This window comes from Urtica dioica, chromosome 6 (assembly GCF_054948205.1).
Source record: "Urtica dioica subsp. dioica isolate 48M chromosome 6, U.dioica_male_clone48M_v1_H2, whole genome shotgun sequence".
Lineage (NCBI taxonomy): Eukaryota > Viridiplantae > Streptophyta > Magnoliopsida > Rosales > Urticaceae > Urtica > Urtica dioica.
In genome coordinates, this window is record NC_142761.1 from 429,647 (window position 1) to 443,492 (window position 13,846).

At 42.2% G+C, this 13,846-nt stretch overlaps 2 protein-coding genes across 2 annotated transcripts; one reads left to right on the forward strand and one right to left on the reverse strand.

The window, feature by feature from the left end:
• Positions 1 to 1,325: 1,325 nt before the first annotated feature.
• RPS1 (ribosomal protein S1) lies at positions 1,326 to 3,455 on the forward strand. The gene is made up of 6 exons (XM_089617050.1): positions 1,326 to 1,728; positions 1,811 to 2,086; positions 2,167 to 2,247; positions 2,483 to 2,875; positions 2,969 to 3,055; positions 3,150 to 3,455. The coding sequence occupies exons 1-6, from the start codon at positions 1,435 to 1,437 to the stop codon at positions 3,252 to 3,254; spliced, it is 1,236 nt and encodes a 411-aa protein (XP_089473176.1). The 5' UTR covers positions 1,326 to 1,434; the 3' UTR covers positions 3,255 to 3,455.
• On the reverse strand, positions 3,414 to 13,784 carry EMB1441 (zinc knuckle (CCHC-type) family protein). The gene is made up of 13 exons (XM_089617048.1): positions 13,625 to 13,784; positions 13,430 to 13,542; positions 13,240 to 13,336; positions 12,385 to 12,948; positions 12,108 to 12,293; positions 6,511 to 6,804; positions 6,234 to 6,386; positions 5,743 to 5,897; positions 5,507 to 5,612; positions 4,470 to 5,384; positions 4,312 to 4,393; positions 3,895 to 4,236; positions 3,414 to 3,798 (listed from the first exon to the last, which is right to left on the reverse strand). The coding sequence occupies exons 1-13, from the start codon at positions 13,727 to 13,729 to the stop codon at positions 3,602 to 3,604; spliced, it is 3,309 nt and encodes a 1,102-aa protein (XP_089473174.1). The 5' UTR covers positions 13,730 to 13,784; the 3' UTR covers positions 3,414 to 3,601.
• Positions 13,785 to 13,846: the final 62 nt, after the last annotated feature.

The window sequence follows — 13,846 nt, forward strand, 5'->3', positions numbered from 1 at the left end:
AAGGCCATCATTGACCACGGTGTGCTTATTGTTGTTGTTGTTGTTGGTTTGGGGCGACGTGGCATATCCTCTGTCGCTTGATTCCATTGAAGAGGGTTTTATTAGGGTTGATGTTGTTGGTTGTGGTGGTGATGGTGGATCGGGAGTTTCCGAAGCTCGCCTGGTGGCCAAGGATTTAATCAACAAGAGGGTGTTGATTTTCTAAATACCTTCTCGCCAGTGACAAAGCTCGTTATAGTCAAGCTGCTTCTTGCTCTCGCATCTTCTCATAAATGGGTTTTGGCCCAATTGGAATTGAACAATGCATCCTTTAATGGCGATTTGTTCAAATAGGTGCATATGGATCTCCCTCCAGATTATTCTGTTACTCATGATGCAGTTGATCTAAACTTGGTTTGTCGTGTTCACAAGTCCATCTACGGCCTTAAGCAGACTTCTCGCCAGTGGAACTTGAAGTTCACGCAAGTTATTGTGCTCACAGTTTCACTCAATCTCAGGCCGATCACTCTCTTTTTACTAAAGGTACCGGTGTCAGTTTTGTGGCCATCCTTGTGTGTTGATGACATCATCGTTGCCAGATCTGATCCTGTGTCTATCGGTGAGGTAAAAGCCTTCCTTAGCTCGCAATTCAAGCTCAATGATCTTGGCGATTTGAAGTTTTTCCTTGGATTGGAAATAGCTCGCTCTACAGATGGCTTGGTTGTCTCGCAACGCCAATATGCCTTGAATTTACGTGCGTATTTATATAATTTTAATTTTACGTGTAAAAACATGTATTATATAATTGTAATTTTCTTCCTTAAAAAAAGGATTTTCGTGTTCTTATTTTTGTAGGCTAAAAAAAAGTTAAAATAATATATTCATTATAAATAGAAAGAAAATTCAAAGAAGTAAGAAAAAGATGATGAAATAAGTAAGAATTTTATCATTATAAGTCTAATTCATTCTAAAACTCATTATTTTTTTTTTATCATGTTAATATTGAAGAAGCACGATCCCTCTTTTTCTTAAAATAAAAAAATTAAAAAAATTAAAAAAAAAATCCTCATCCTCTCCAATTTTTAGTTTATTTTATTTTGTTTCTCTCTGTAATGACTTTGCCTTGTGGTTCTAGTAATTCATCAGAAGATTCATTTAAGAAAAATTAATCTAATTAATGCACTATTTTTTAAATTAAATTACACTTGAACTAAAAATCAAATTACAATAAAAATCCCACCCTTATATGTCAAATATTTTTCCGGTCAAGAAATGTTTCCCTTGGTACAGTTATGTATAGAGTGTATAATTATTTATCTGTACCATAAGATTTTAAAGTTACCTCTTTTCTTTTTTGTTAAAAAAAAAAATCCTTATCCTCTCCAATTTCAGACATTTCCACAAACACAGAGCAAGTGAGCGAGCGAGTGAGTGAGTGAGAGAGCATCAATATCAATGGCGTGCTTAGGTCAGCAATTCACAGGCCTCCGATGTCCACCGCTCTCTTCGTCGCGCCTCTCGAAGCCATTCTCGTCTCCGAAGATCAACAACAACAGAGTCGCTCTTCCGATAGTGTCGGCTATTCCGACGACGAACGCCGAGACTCGCGAGCGAATGAAGCTGAAAGAACTCTTCGCCGAGGCCTACGAGCGTTGCCGTACGTCTCCGATGGAAGGTGTCTCCTTCACCATCGACGAGTTCCACGCCGCCCTCTCCAAGTACGACTTCGACTCCGAGGTCGGCACAAAGGTAACAACACCTGTTTTTTCCTTATCTGTCGGATTTTAGGGTTTAGTTGAATTGAACTTAGGTGAATTGTCTGGGCTCTCAGGTGAAAGGTACGGTTTTCTGTACGGACAACAACGGGGCGTTGGTGGACATAACTGCCAAGTCGTCGGCTTATCTTCCGCTGCAAGAGGCTTGTATGTACAGAATCAAGAAAGTGGAAGAGGCCGGAATATTCCCCGGCCTCAAAGACGAGTTCTTGATCATCGGAGAGAACGAGGACGATGACAGTCTTGTCCTCAGCCTCAAGTCCGTCCAGTACAGCCTCGCCTGGGAGCGCTGCCGCCAACTCCAGGCCGAGGACGCCATCGTCAAGGGCAAGGTGGGTATTATTCTCAATTCTCATCTCTCTCTCTCTCTCTCTCTCTCCAACAACGATATCACAGTCAAATCTCATCTCAGGTCATCGGAGCAAACAAAGGTGGAGTCGTGGCCACCGTCGAAGGCCTCACCGGCTTTGTTCCTTTCTCCCAGATATCAACGGTTGGCTCTTCGTTCATTCATTAACGAGTTTGACTCTATTTTATTTGTTTATTGTCTGTCTTTCCAAGAGTTAAGTTGTTGCATATCTATTGAGAAGCTAATATGGGTTGGAAAGTTTCGCTCTTTCCATTGACAATAAACTCGTTAGTCCTCCTTCGATAGAGTCTGTAATCACACCACCGAACAACATCATTTGTTAGAGAGATTAGCGAATGAAAGGGTTGAATTTTGTCAGGCGTCGAACGCGGAGGAGCTTTTGGAGAAAGAGATTCCTCTGAAGTTCATGGACGTGGACGAAGAGCAAGCGAGGCTGGTGATGAGCAACCGAAAGGCGATGGCGGACAGCCAAGCCCAGCTCGGGATCGGCTCCGTCGTGGTGGGGACGGTGCAGAGCCTCAAGCCCTACGGTGCCTTCATCGACATCGGAGGAATCAATGGACTCCTTCACGTGAGTCAGATCAGCCACGACCGAGTCTCCGATATCGCCGCCATTTTTCAGCCCGGCGACGCCCTCAAGTGCATGATTCTGAGCCACGACCGCGAGAGAGGCCGGGTCAGCCTCTCCACCAAGAAGCTCGAACCCACCCCCGGAGACATGATCCGAAACCCCAAGCTTGTTTTCGAGAAGGTTCGTACCATCGATCTATTATTTTTGTCTTACCCGTTGAAGCTTTCTTGAATTGTTGATGGAGAAATATGCGGGTTTTTGAACTCGAAACAGGCTGAGGAGATGGCTCAGACCTTCAGGCAAAGAATAGCTCAAGCCGAAGCTATGGCCCGTGCTGACATGCTTCGCTTCCAGCCAGAGGTATTTCGTAATATCGAATATGTTTTTTTTTTTTTTTTTTTTATTGTTGAAATCGAAAAATATAATCATGACACAGTCATCGTCGAATTTGCAGAGCGGATTGACGCTGAGCTCAGATGGAATATTAGGTCCTCTGACTTCAGAGCTCCCAGCGGAAGGGTTAGATCTCAATGATGTTTCTCCGCTTGGAGCGGAATAATCTGATTCTCACTGCTTTTCATTTTTTTTTTACTTCTGTGAAAATTTGTTGTATAATCCAATACATCGGCCTCCTATGTTAAGTGTGACTTTGCTGTCTTCCACAGTCGGAATGGTTATTTAGATGTATTTTTTTTTATCTGATGTCAAATATTTGGAATACAAGTAATGCTCAGGATTGTATAATATGCTATAGCATCAACCATATACTTGAATATAGGATAGCTTATCTGATTGTCTGATACAACAGTGTAAGAATGTACACGCATAGACCCAAAATGTAAACCCAAAACTTGGACAAAGTGCTATGTATCCAAATAAAAAAGAAAGATTGTGATTGACAGGTAATTAAGTTTTGGATTTGCTATTGGTCTTGTTGGTTTTCTTTTGCTTCTGCTTCAACTGGGTGAGCCCAGCGGCGGTGATCTTGACATTTCCGATGATGGCCGCCACAAGTTCGGGATCGGTGCACGCTTTCATCAATTCCTTCTCTCTCTGCGTCGCCTCTGTCATATGGCTGAACAAGTTCATCCCAGTTTTCGCAGCTACACAACAAACACCACACACATGTTAAGAGTTATCAACACCACAAAAGTTAGGCGATAAACAAGTATTTATTTCACTCAAAGTCTATTCGTTACCTTTCCCTCTCTTGGCACTGCCTGGAATGACTTTGACTCGGTATTTGTAAGATTGCAGCGCAGTGTAAGGACCGCAGACAGGGACGGCGTACAAGAGGATGTCAGTGGGCAGTGGATTCCCGGTCAAGTAATCGACGTCGTTAAGTTTCTCTTTCTCCTCTTCGCCTATCTCGTGAATGTCGTCCTCGTCCATCTCGACTTTGTCCTCAATCTCCGAAGCGTTTTTATCCGATCGCTCGTCTTCGTGACTCCGCTGCAGGTTTTCTAGTTGCTCCCGACAGTCCCGGGACAAATGACCTACCTTTTTACACTTGTAGCACACTTTAGGAGCATCTTCAGAACCTGCGAAATAAATGAGAGAGAGATGATTTCAAGTATCAAGAAATTCAAACAAATTTCATTCAGAAGCCTTATTACCACCGGCTACTTTCTCTTTGGTTGTAGCTTCATTTGTTGTATTCTGAGGCTCGGTTTCTTTCTCGGGAGCTTTTCCTGCAGACTGAACAGAAGTCAGTGATCATATTTTTGTTTCAATCCTAATGATGCACAATCTGGTTCTCGGTCATTGAACTCACAGCAAGTAAGGCCATACGGATCCGTCTTTCTTCCTCGTCTTGGTCACCATACTTGTCTTTTATCTTCTTGAGCTTGCTCTTCTGTCCGCGGCTTGCTTTCCCACCACCTGGCTTCTCATCGACGATTTTCTTCCCCGACAAAGCTGAAGAGGCGACGACAGGCGTTTTCTTAGCCACGGGCTTCGGCTCATTCTCTTCTCGCTTTTCGTATTCCTGCTTGGCATTATTAGTTTCCGTATCGTCTCTCTGGCCTTTCTTGAGCTTTCTTCGTTCGGCTTTAGAGACGTAGGGTTTCTCTCTCATCGACGCTTTCTTCTCTTCCTTATCGTGCTCCTCCTCTACCGCGTCTGCTTGGGATACGTCAAGATTGTATTTTTTAGAAGATGTTGTGGCCGACCCAATCCCGAGAGCTCTGTCAAGGAGATCATCAAGTTGCGGGGTCACAGAAGCAACAGCTTCTCTGACAATATTTGGAGGTTCAGTCTTCGCATCCCCATCGTTCGATGCCTTGCTGTCTTCAGTGGATATAACCGCTGGTTCCCCGGTGGAAGGCAGAGAAGAACCAACCTCGGGTATAGGAGAATTTGGGCCTATTTCCGACTCTTCTGGGTTTTCGTCGACATCAGATTCTTCTTTTTGACGCTCGATCTCGTCGAGCTCGTTCTCACCTCCCTCTTCCTCGCCTCTGACTCTCCTTTCGTTTAAATGAAGACCCAACGAGCTCTCGTCCAAGCGAAAAAGCAACCCGAAACCCATGACAAGAGGGTGTGGAGGTAGAAAGTTCTTCTTGCCCCGTATCATGAAGCTTCCAACTGTAAGATATTCTCCCGTGGGAGCGGTTTTGCTGACTTGGTGTGGATAAACCCACCAAGCACTGGTGACCATCTTTGAATCCCACGCCTGGCTGTGGCAAACCTGTGACATATATCTAAATAAATCCCACTTGTCCTCGACAATAAACTCTAAAATGTATAGAAAGAAACGAAACTATTAAGAGCGTTAAAGAGATAGCGAATGTAGAAAGAAATGAGACTTACTGTAAAGCATCCTGCTTGATTAAACGTGAGTGGCGGTACTGGTTGATCAGGCCTGTGGTTTTTTATCACGGTTGAAGAAGCTCCGTGCAAATCTGCATGGATGTACCTGTAAACAGCCACATCATTTATCAGGAAACTGTGAAGTAAGAAAGAAAGAAGAGGTAACACTTCATGGTGGACACAGCTATATGAACCATCCAACAATATCGAGATCAAGAGAACAACGATGTGCTTACAAATCCCCCTTTGACATATAGCGTTTGACTATCATCTCATTCTGTTGCGCATCGCGTCCACTGATAACCAAATAGTTCTCACTGCTGATGAACCAGTTGAACTTCTCAAACCAATGAACTTTGCGCATATGTGAGATGGTGGCAACAGTTTTTTCCTACACAAAATTTAGATCAACTTCACACCAGCAAAACCATTTTGATCATAAGAAAGTACTTGCAAAAGAAATCTCTACCAACTAATTTTAAAGCTTGGCCTGAATGTAATGTTTCTTTGAATGAGATATATAAAATTCCAAAGTCGGGAAATGTAAAATATACGTCCACCATGCTAGTTGTGTGATTCTTGGAATGTTTGGAATGCCTGGTGAGTATATAAATAGCCTCCTAGAGGTCTCGAAAGAAGAACCATGTTGTTCAGACTAATTCAAAATAACATCAAGTTGTAAACCAGTAGGTCCAGGAAAACATTTAAATATATAAATAAGCTATACCTGTGCCATCTGGAGGCGAGTCTTTCTTTCAGCTGCTTTAAAAGCTTTTTCATGAGCCGTAATAGTCTTTTCCTGTTTACCCTCCTGTTTTTTCTTTACTTCGTACCACCGCCGGGCATTAGCATGGGCCGACAGAGCCAAATCAACTTCTACCTAAAACCATGAAAGCGTAATAACACCGTGAAATTGAGATGATGATGATGATATTCTTTGTTGATTTTGACTTAATTCGTCTGTGCAAGGACACCATTAAAATAATTAAAAGGCTGAACGATACCTTATCCACCGGGAGCGTTTTCTCATCATCGTCCATATCATCGAGATTGTTGCTCAAAAACAAGGTCATGCAATTCCTTTCCAGATGAAGCTTGTCAATTAGACTGGCAATGGGATTTCCAGATTTCTTCTCTTCCTTAACCATGCGTGCAAGATCCTCCCAATTCATACCCTTTGCAAGAGCCACACGAACAGCCAATATCGCCGCATCTACATCTTCTAAGTTGTACTCTATCAACTCTGCCATTTTGACACTACGATCAACCTCTTGTTTCAGTGTAAGCACACGATTTTCCTGCAACACAACATTGCATTCACAACCCTGAGCTTTTTCTTTTTCTTTTTCTTGATTTCTTGTTATCAAAGAAAGTGAGTTTACTAGATCTATTTTCGATTTGTTTGAGTAAGTTAACGATCTTTAAAGTGAGTTTACTAGAATTACACCTGATGGATTCCTTACATATTATGTTCAAACCAGGTCCGTAATGTGGAGCTCTCTCTCTCTCTCTCTCTCTCTCTCTCTCTCTCTCTCTCTCTCTCTCTCTCTCTCTATATATATATATATATATATATGTAGAAAATAGAAATTAGTTCTGTAAATTACTAGTTCCGCAGATTAGGAGTTAGTTTAGGAGTCAGTTTCTACCGATAGATATCAGGATTAGTTTGTTAATTAGTTCCTATTTTTATGTTTTAGTTGTTACACTTGTATCTATAAATTCCAGCCTTGCGGCTAAGATCAATACAACAAATAATTCTCTGAAACTTACATGGTATCAGAGCTGACCAAACACAGATCCCGAAAATCCCAAAACCAACTCTCACGATGGAAAAAACCCCTCTAACCAACCCAAAAAAACCATCTCCTATCACTGGTGAGACCTCTCATACGTCTATGCACATCACAGTGCACCGACTAAATGGTAGCAACTACCTAGAGTGGTCTCAATCGGTAAAACTTGCTATTGATGGAAGAGGGAGGCTAGGGTATCTCACCGGAGAAGTGAAGACACCAAAGAAAGACGACGATGGCTACGACCACTGGAGATCGGAGAACTCACTCGTGACAGCGTGGCTCCTCAACTCCATGGACAGTGCAATCGCCAAACCTCATCTATTTATGAAATCTGCCAGAGAAGTGTGGGAATCCGTGAAGGAGACCTACTCTGATCTGGAAAATTTTTCTCAGATTTTTGAACTAAAAACCAAGCTTTGGCAGTCAAAACAGGGAAGCAGGGATGTGACGGTGTACTACAACGAGATGGTAGCAATTTGGCAAGAACTCGATCAGTGCCACAATGAAGAGTGGGAAAGCCCGGCTGACTACGCTCGGTTCAAGACACGTGAAGAAAACGATCGAGTCTTCATGTTCCTCGCTGGGGTCAATCAGACTCTTGATGAGGTAAAAGGAAGAATCCTCGGGAGAAGGCCACTACCATCCATCCGAGAGGTGTTCTCTGAGATCCGACTGGAGGAGAATCGCCGGAAGATCATGTACACAAATGAATCTGCCGAGCCGGTAAATGAAACCTCGGCCTTATTTGTTCGAGGAGGACAGGAGGGCAACAAGAAGAAACCATGGTGTGATTTCTGCAAGAAACTCTGGCATACAAGGGAAACGTGCTGGAAGATTCATGGAAAGCCACCCGGAGACAAGAAGAAACTGGAGAGAGCCTACCAGACCGCTGCTGAAGATCCACAAGAATCACAAGTCAACTCGAGTCAACCAACCTTCACAAAGGATCAGATTGAGCAACTCTTGAATCTACTACAGACCACTCAAAAGCCTTCCAAGCCTGTTATCCCATCCTGCTCCTTTGCACAAGACGGTAGAAAATTGATTATTGCTACTTTTCTATGTTCTAAGTTCCATAACACCTGGATCCTCGATTCAGGTGCTACTGACCATATGACTGGAAATTCTAGCTCATTTACCACATATAAACCTAGTGCAGGAAACAGAAAAGTTCGAATTGCCAATGGATCCTATACTGCCATTGCCGGACTTGGTGACATAGCTGTTTCACCTTCTCTGACCCTATCTAAAGCCCTACATGTTCCCAATTTAGCCTGCAATCTTATTTCCATTAGCAAACTTACCCGAGATCTAAAATGCCAAGCTAATTTTTACCCTTCACACTGTCTTTTTCAGGAACTGGACTCGGGGAGGATGATTGGCAGTGCTAGGGAATGTGACGGTCTCTACATCTTGGAAGAAGGGATTCACTCAAATAAAGAAGGTCAAGAGAGTTCTTGCCTACAGACTTTTACCAATTCTAGTAATCAAGAGATTTATTTATTGCATTTCCGTCTAGGTCATCCTAGTTTTCATTATATGAACAAGTTGTTCCCTGATTTATTTTCTAATAAAAATCCTTCTTCATTTCAATGTGAAATATGTGCTTTAGCAAAACACCATAAAAATCCTTACCCATCACGTCCATATAAGTCGACCAAACCTTTTGCACTAATTCACAGTGACATATGGGGTGCATCTAGGATAGCAACGAATACTGGAAAAAGATGGTTTGTCACCTTAATTGATGATCATACACGGGTAAGTTGGGTATTTTTGCTAAAAGAAAAATCTGAAGTTGAGAACGTGTTTAAAAACTTTTATAACATGGTTAAAACTCAGTTTAACTCACAAGTCCAAATGGTAAGAAGTGACAATGGAAGAGAATATTTTACTCGATCACTGAATGAGTTTTTTGAAAAAAATGGGATAATTCACCAAAGTTCATGCACTGATACACCCCCTCAAAATGGCATAGCCGAAAGAAAGAATAGGCATATACTTGAAATCACCCGAGCAATAATGTTTTCAACAAAAATTCCTAATTATCTATGGGGAGAAAGTGTTCTTCATGCCACTTATTTGATAAATAGAATGCCTTCAAAGGTCTTAAATTTTCAAACACCAATTGATCTTCTTCAAAAGGAATTTTCCACATCTCGTGTGTTTCATTCTATGCCATTAAAAATTTTTGGGTGTACTGTGTTCATAAAAAATCCGGATCGAACTGCCAGTAAGTTAGATCCAAAAGGAAAAAAATGTGTTTTTGTAGGAATAGCCCCTACTCAAAGAGGCTATAAATGTTTTGATCCCATTTCTCGAAAACTTTTTGTCACAATGGATACTGAATTCTTTGAGTCAAAACCATATTTTACATCTCATCTTCAGGGGGAGAATCAATTAGAAGATGAACTGTTATTTGATGATGATGAAATGCTTTCTGAAAATCTGACAAACAGGAATAAAAATCTGTCCAACAGAAGTGAAACTGAAAATCAGGAACATATTCAGGAAATAAATGAAAATCAGGAATATATTCAGGAAATAAATGAAAATATCGGAAATATTGAGCTGATAGGTACTGTCCCTGAAAATCAGCCAAGTATTAACGAAACAAGAAATAAATCTCAACAACTAGAAATGGAAATGTATAAAAATCGGGCAAGTCCTCTATTTGACAAGATTTACGAGAGGAAGTTCCCAAATCGAGATGTAGAGCCTGCCACAACACCAGCAAGTCAAGAGTCTGAACCGGAGCCAGACCTAGAAAAAGGTAAGGAAATTCTTGACCCTGATCTTCCTATTGCACTCAGAAAAGAAAAACGAACTTGTGCAAAATATCCTACCTCTGCCTTTGTCTCTTACTCAAACCTATCCTCTTCATACACTACCTTTATCACAAACATGTCATCTGTGGTTGTTCCAAGTAGTATTCAGGAGGCTCTATCTCAACCGGAGTGGAAGAAGGCTGTACACGAGGAGATGGAAGCTCTTGTGAAGAATCAGACGTGGTCAATTGAAGAATTGCCAAAAGGGAAACCTATTGTCGGCTGCAAATGGGTGTTTACTCCGAAGTTCAAGTCTGACGGTACTCTTGAACGATACAAAGCAAGACTCGTAGCGAAAGGATTCACACAGACATTCGGCATTGACTATACCGAAACATTTGCCCCTGTTGCTAAACTCAATACTGTGCGAATTTTGCTATCTATTGCAGTTAATCTTGATTGGACCCTCAGACAATTCGACGTGAAGAATGCGTTCCTTAACGGGAAACTAGAAGAGGAAGTTTATATGCAACCTCCACCCGGGTTCGAGGACAAATTCAATTCCAGAGTATGCAAGCTAGAGAAGGCTCTATATGGGTTCAAGCAATCACCTCGGGCATGGTTTGAGCGATTCACGCAGTTCGTTAAGGGACAAGGTTATTGTCAAGCTCAGTCCGATCACACCCTCTTCACCAAATTCTCAAGAGAAGGAAAGATTGCTATTCTAATCGTCTATGTAGACGACATAATCCTCACCGGAGATCATCACGAGGAACTGGAGATTCTAAAGAAGATGGCGAGAGAATTCGAAGTGAAGGACCTGGGAGAATTGCGTTATTTTCTCGGTATGGAAATTGCAAGATCCAAGCGAGGTATCGTAGTTTCACAACGAAAATACATCTTGGATTTACTTGCAGATTCGGGAATGAGTGCCTGCAAACCAGCCGATACCCCAATTGATCCAAGTCAGAAGCTCGGAATGATCATAGATGGGACTCCAGTCAACGTGGAGCAATACCAGCAACTAGTTGGTAGACTGATTTACTTGGCACACACTAGGCCCGACATTGCCTTTGCTGTGAGCCTTGTAAGTCAGTTTATGCACCATCCGTATGAGGAACATCTCGAAGCTGCGTACAGGATTCTCAGGTACTTGAAGAGCTGTCCCGGAAAGGGGTTGTTTTTCAAAAAAACCGACATCAGAACTGTAGAGGCATTCACAGACGCTGATTGGGCGGGACCAGGCGACAGAAAATCTACCTCGGGCTACTGCACTTATGTATGGGGGAACCTAGTCACTTGGAGAAGCAAGAAGCAAAGTGTTGTGTCGAGGAGCAGTGCGGAAGCAGAATTCAGGTCTATGGCAAATGGAATCTGTGAGTTATTATGGATTAAACGTGTCCTAGAAGATTTGAAGGAGGAGGCAAATCTGCCTCTGAAGCTGTTTTGCGACAACAAGGCTGCGATTAGCATCTCTCAGAATCCGGTACAACATGACCGGACAAAGCACATCGAGATTGACCGACACTTCATCAAAGAAAAGCTTGACAACGGAATCATTTGCACTCCGTTTGTCACCACTAAAGAACAGACTGCGGATATTTTGACAAAGGGGTTGTTTAGGCCAGTTTTTGAATTTCTTGTAAGCAAGTTGGGCATGTATGATATTTATGCGCCAACTTGAGGGGGAGTGTAGAAAATAGAAATTAGTTCTGTAAATTACTAGTTCCGCAGATTAGGAGTTAGTTTAGGAGTCAGTTTCTACCGATAGATATCAGGATTAGTTTGTTAATTAGTTCCTATTTTTATGTTTTAGTTGTTACACTTGTATCTATAAATTTCAGCCTTGCGGCTAAGATCAATACAACAAATAATTCTCTGAAACTTACAATATATATATATATATATATATATATATATATATATATATATATATATATATATATCCATGAATGGCTTTTTTTCTTTTTTCTGTTCTACTTGATTCATAAACATAACAACACTTCCGAAAATCAAAATAGAGTAATTAAATACCTGATCCGTTTTAATCTTGTTAAGCTTCTGGACGGCAGAGACCACTCTTGTTTTCTGCTGGTGCTCAGATCTTTGACTCTCGATTTTACTGTAGAACTCGTCCAAAGCTGCATCGAATGTCTCAAACTTATCGTGGTCTCGCTCTTTAAATTGGTTCAGTAATATGGGGCAGAATTCATCATACATCTGAACAAACAAACAAACAAACTTTTAACCGGAAATAAAACGAATGAGTACCAGATTACATGAAAAGAAAGAATGAAAGAACCACATTAACCTTGGTCTCTTCTGCTAGAATTCCATGATTACCCAAGTTCTTATTCTGCATAAGAATGTATCCTTCTGGAACGGTCTCGCCCGAGATGACACCACTGAGCCAGTCCTCGAACCTCTCCACGGCTCGGCTTAAAACCTCGATCGCAGAACCGACGTCGAACTTGTCATCTTCTTTAGAGGCTAATTTGGTGTTGGGATTGAGACCGGCGTCCAAAATGATGTGCTCCGAGATGGCGGGCCCGTAACCGAGAGCCTCACCGAGCACAACTTTGAGAGTGGCGGGCTTGGCTCGACCGGTCTGCTTCTCCGGTAACGGGATCGTCTCTTTAGAGGCGGTGAGAGCGGCGACGAGCTTCGCATCGGTGGTGCGTTCGAAGGTCCTGCAAATCTCGGTCGGATATCGGTGGCGCGACATTATGGCGACCCCTTTGTCGTCGTCGCGGTGGGATCGGAGGAGAGTCATCACCATGAACTCCGAGTCTGCGAGGATGATGTTGCCTTGGGCGTAGAGCTCCAAAATTATGTAGTAGGCATTCGTACCAAGCCCGAATTGGAACAGAATTATCTGAGATTCGCAACGATAACATGTATAAATCAGATGAACAAGTATTTTACCAAGAAATCCCCATGGAGAAAAAATTTTACGAGCTTATAGGACTTCGAATTTCGACTCTATATTCCGCTTTCAGTTCCTATCGCCTATTTGTCTGATCTATAGCTTGTATTTTGCTTCAAAAGCTGTTATTCATTCAGTTTCTTCTCTATCTCTCTCTCTCTCTCTCTCACTCTATCTATCTACCTATCAATCTATATCTATATATTTAAATATGTATATATAAGAAGTTGAGTGACTCACCCGATCGTATCCGAGCTGTCTGACGTCTTCCAACCTTCTGGTGCGGACATGCTTCCTGAGCTTGAGAGTGAAGCCTGACGGAGTATTGCTTTTGTCTCTGCGAAAATGAAATGTAAAATCGAATCAATTTGCTTCAATTTTTTTTTCAATTCAAGAAAAATAAAGAAGGAAGGGAAGGAAGGAGAGTCACCGGAGATATGCGGTGGTATGGAGGCGAACTCCGCTTTCCATGAGAAGAAAGGACTTCTCGGTCTCGCCGGAGTCGGTGATTCCGCTGCTTTGGATGAGCTTAAACATGTAGGTCTGGCCATTCCATGGAAATCGACGGTTCAACAACAGAATTATTCACAGATAAAGCAGAGAGAGAGAGAGAGATAGAACGAACCTTGGGAGAGATATCGTAGACGTTGGAACAGCGCATTCCGATGAGGCGGCGGAGGCATTTGACCTCCGCCGCCACGTCGGCGGTGTTCATGCGAACCTTCACCATCGGAATCAACCAAACCAATGTCAAGAAGAAAGAAAGTAAAAGGAAGGAAATGGGCCTATTCAACTCTCTAATACAAACTCTGAGCGCATCAAAACCATATGTCGTTTCAGAAACTAC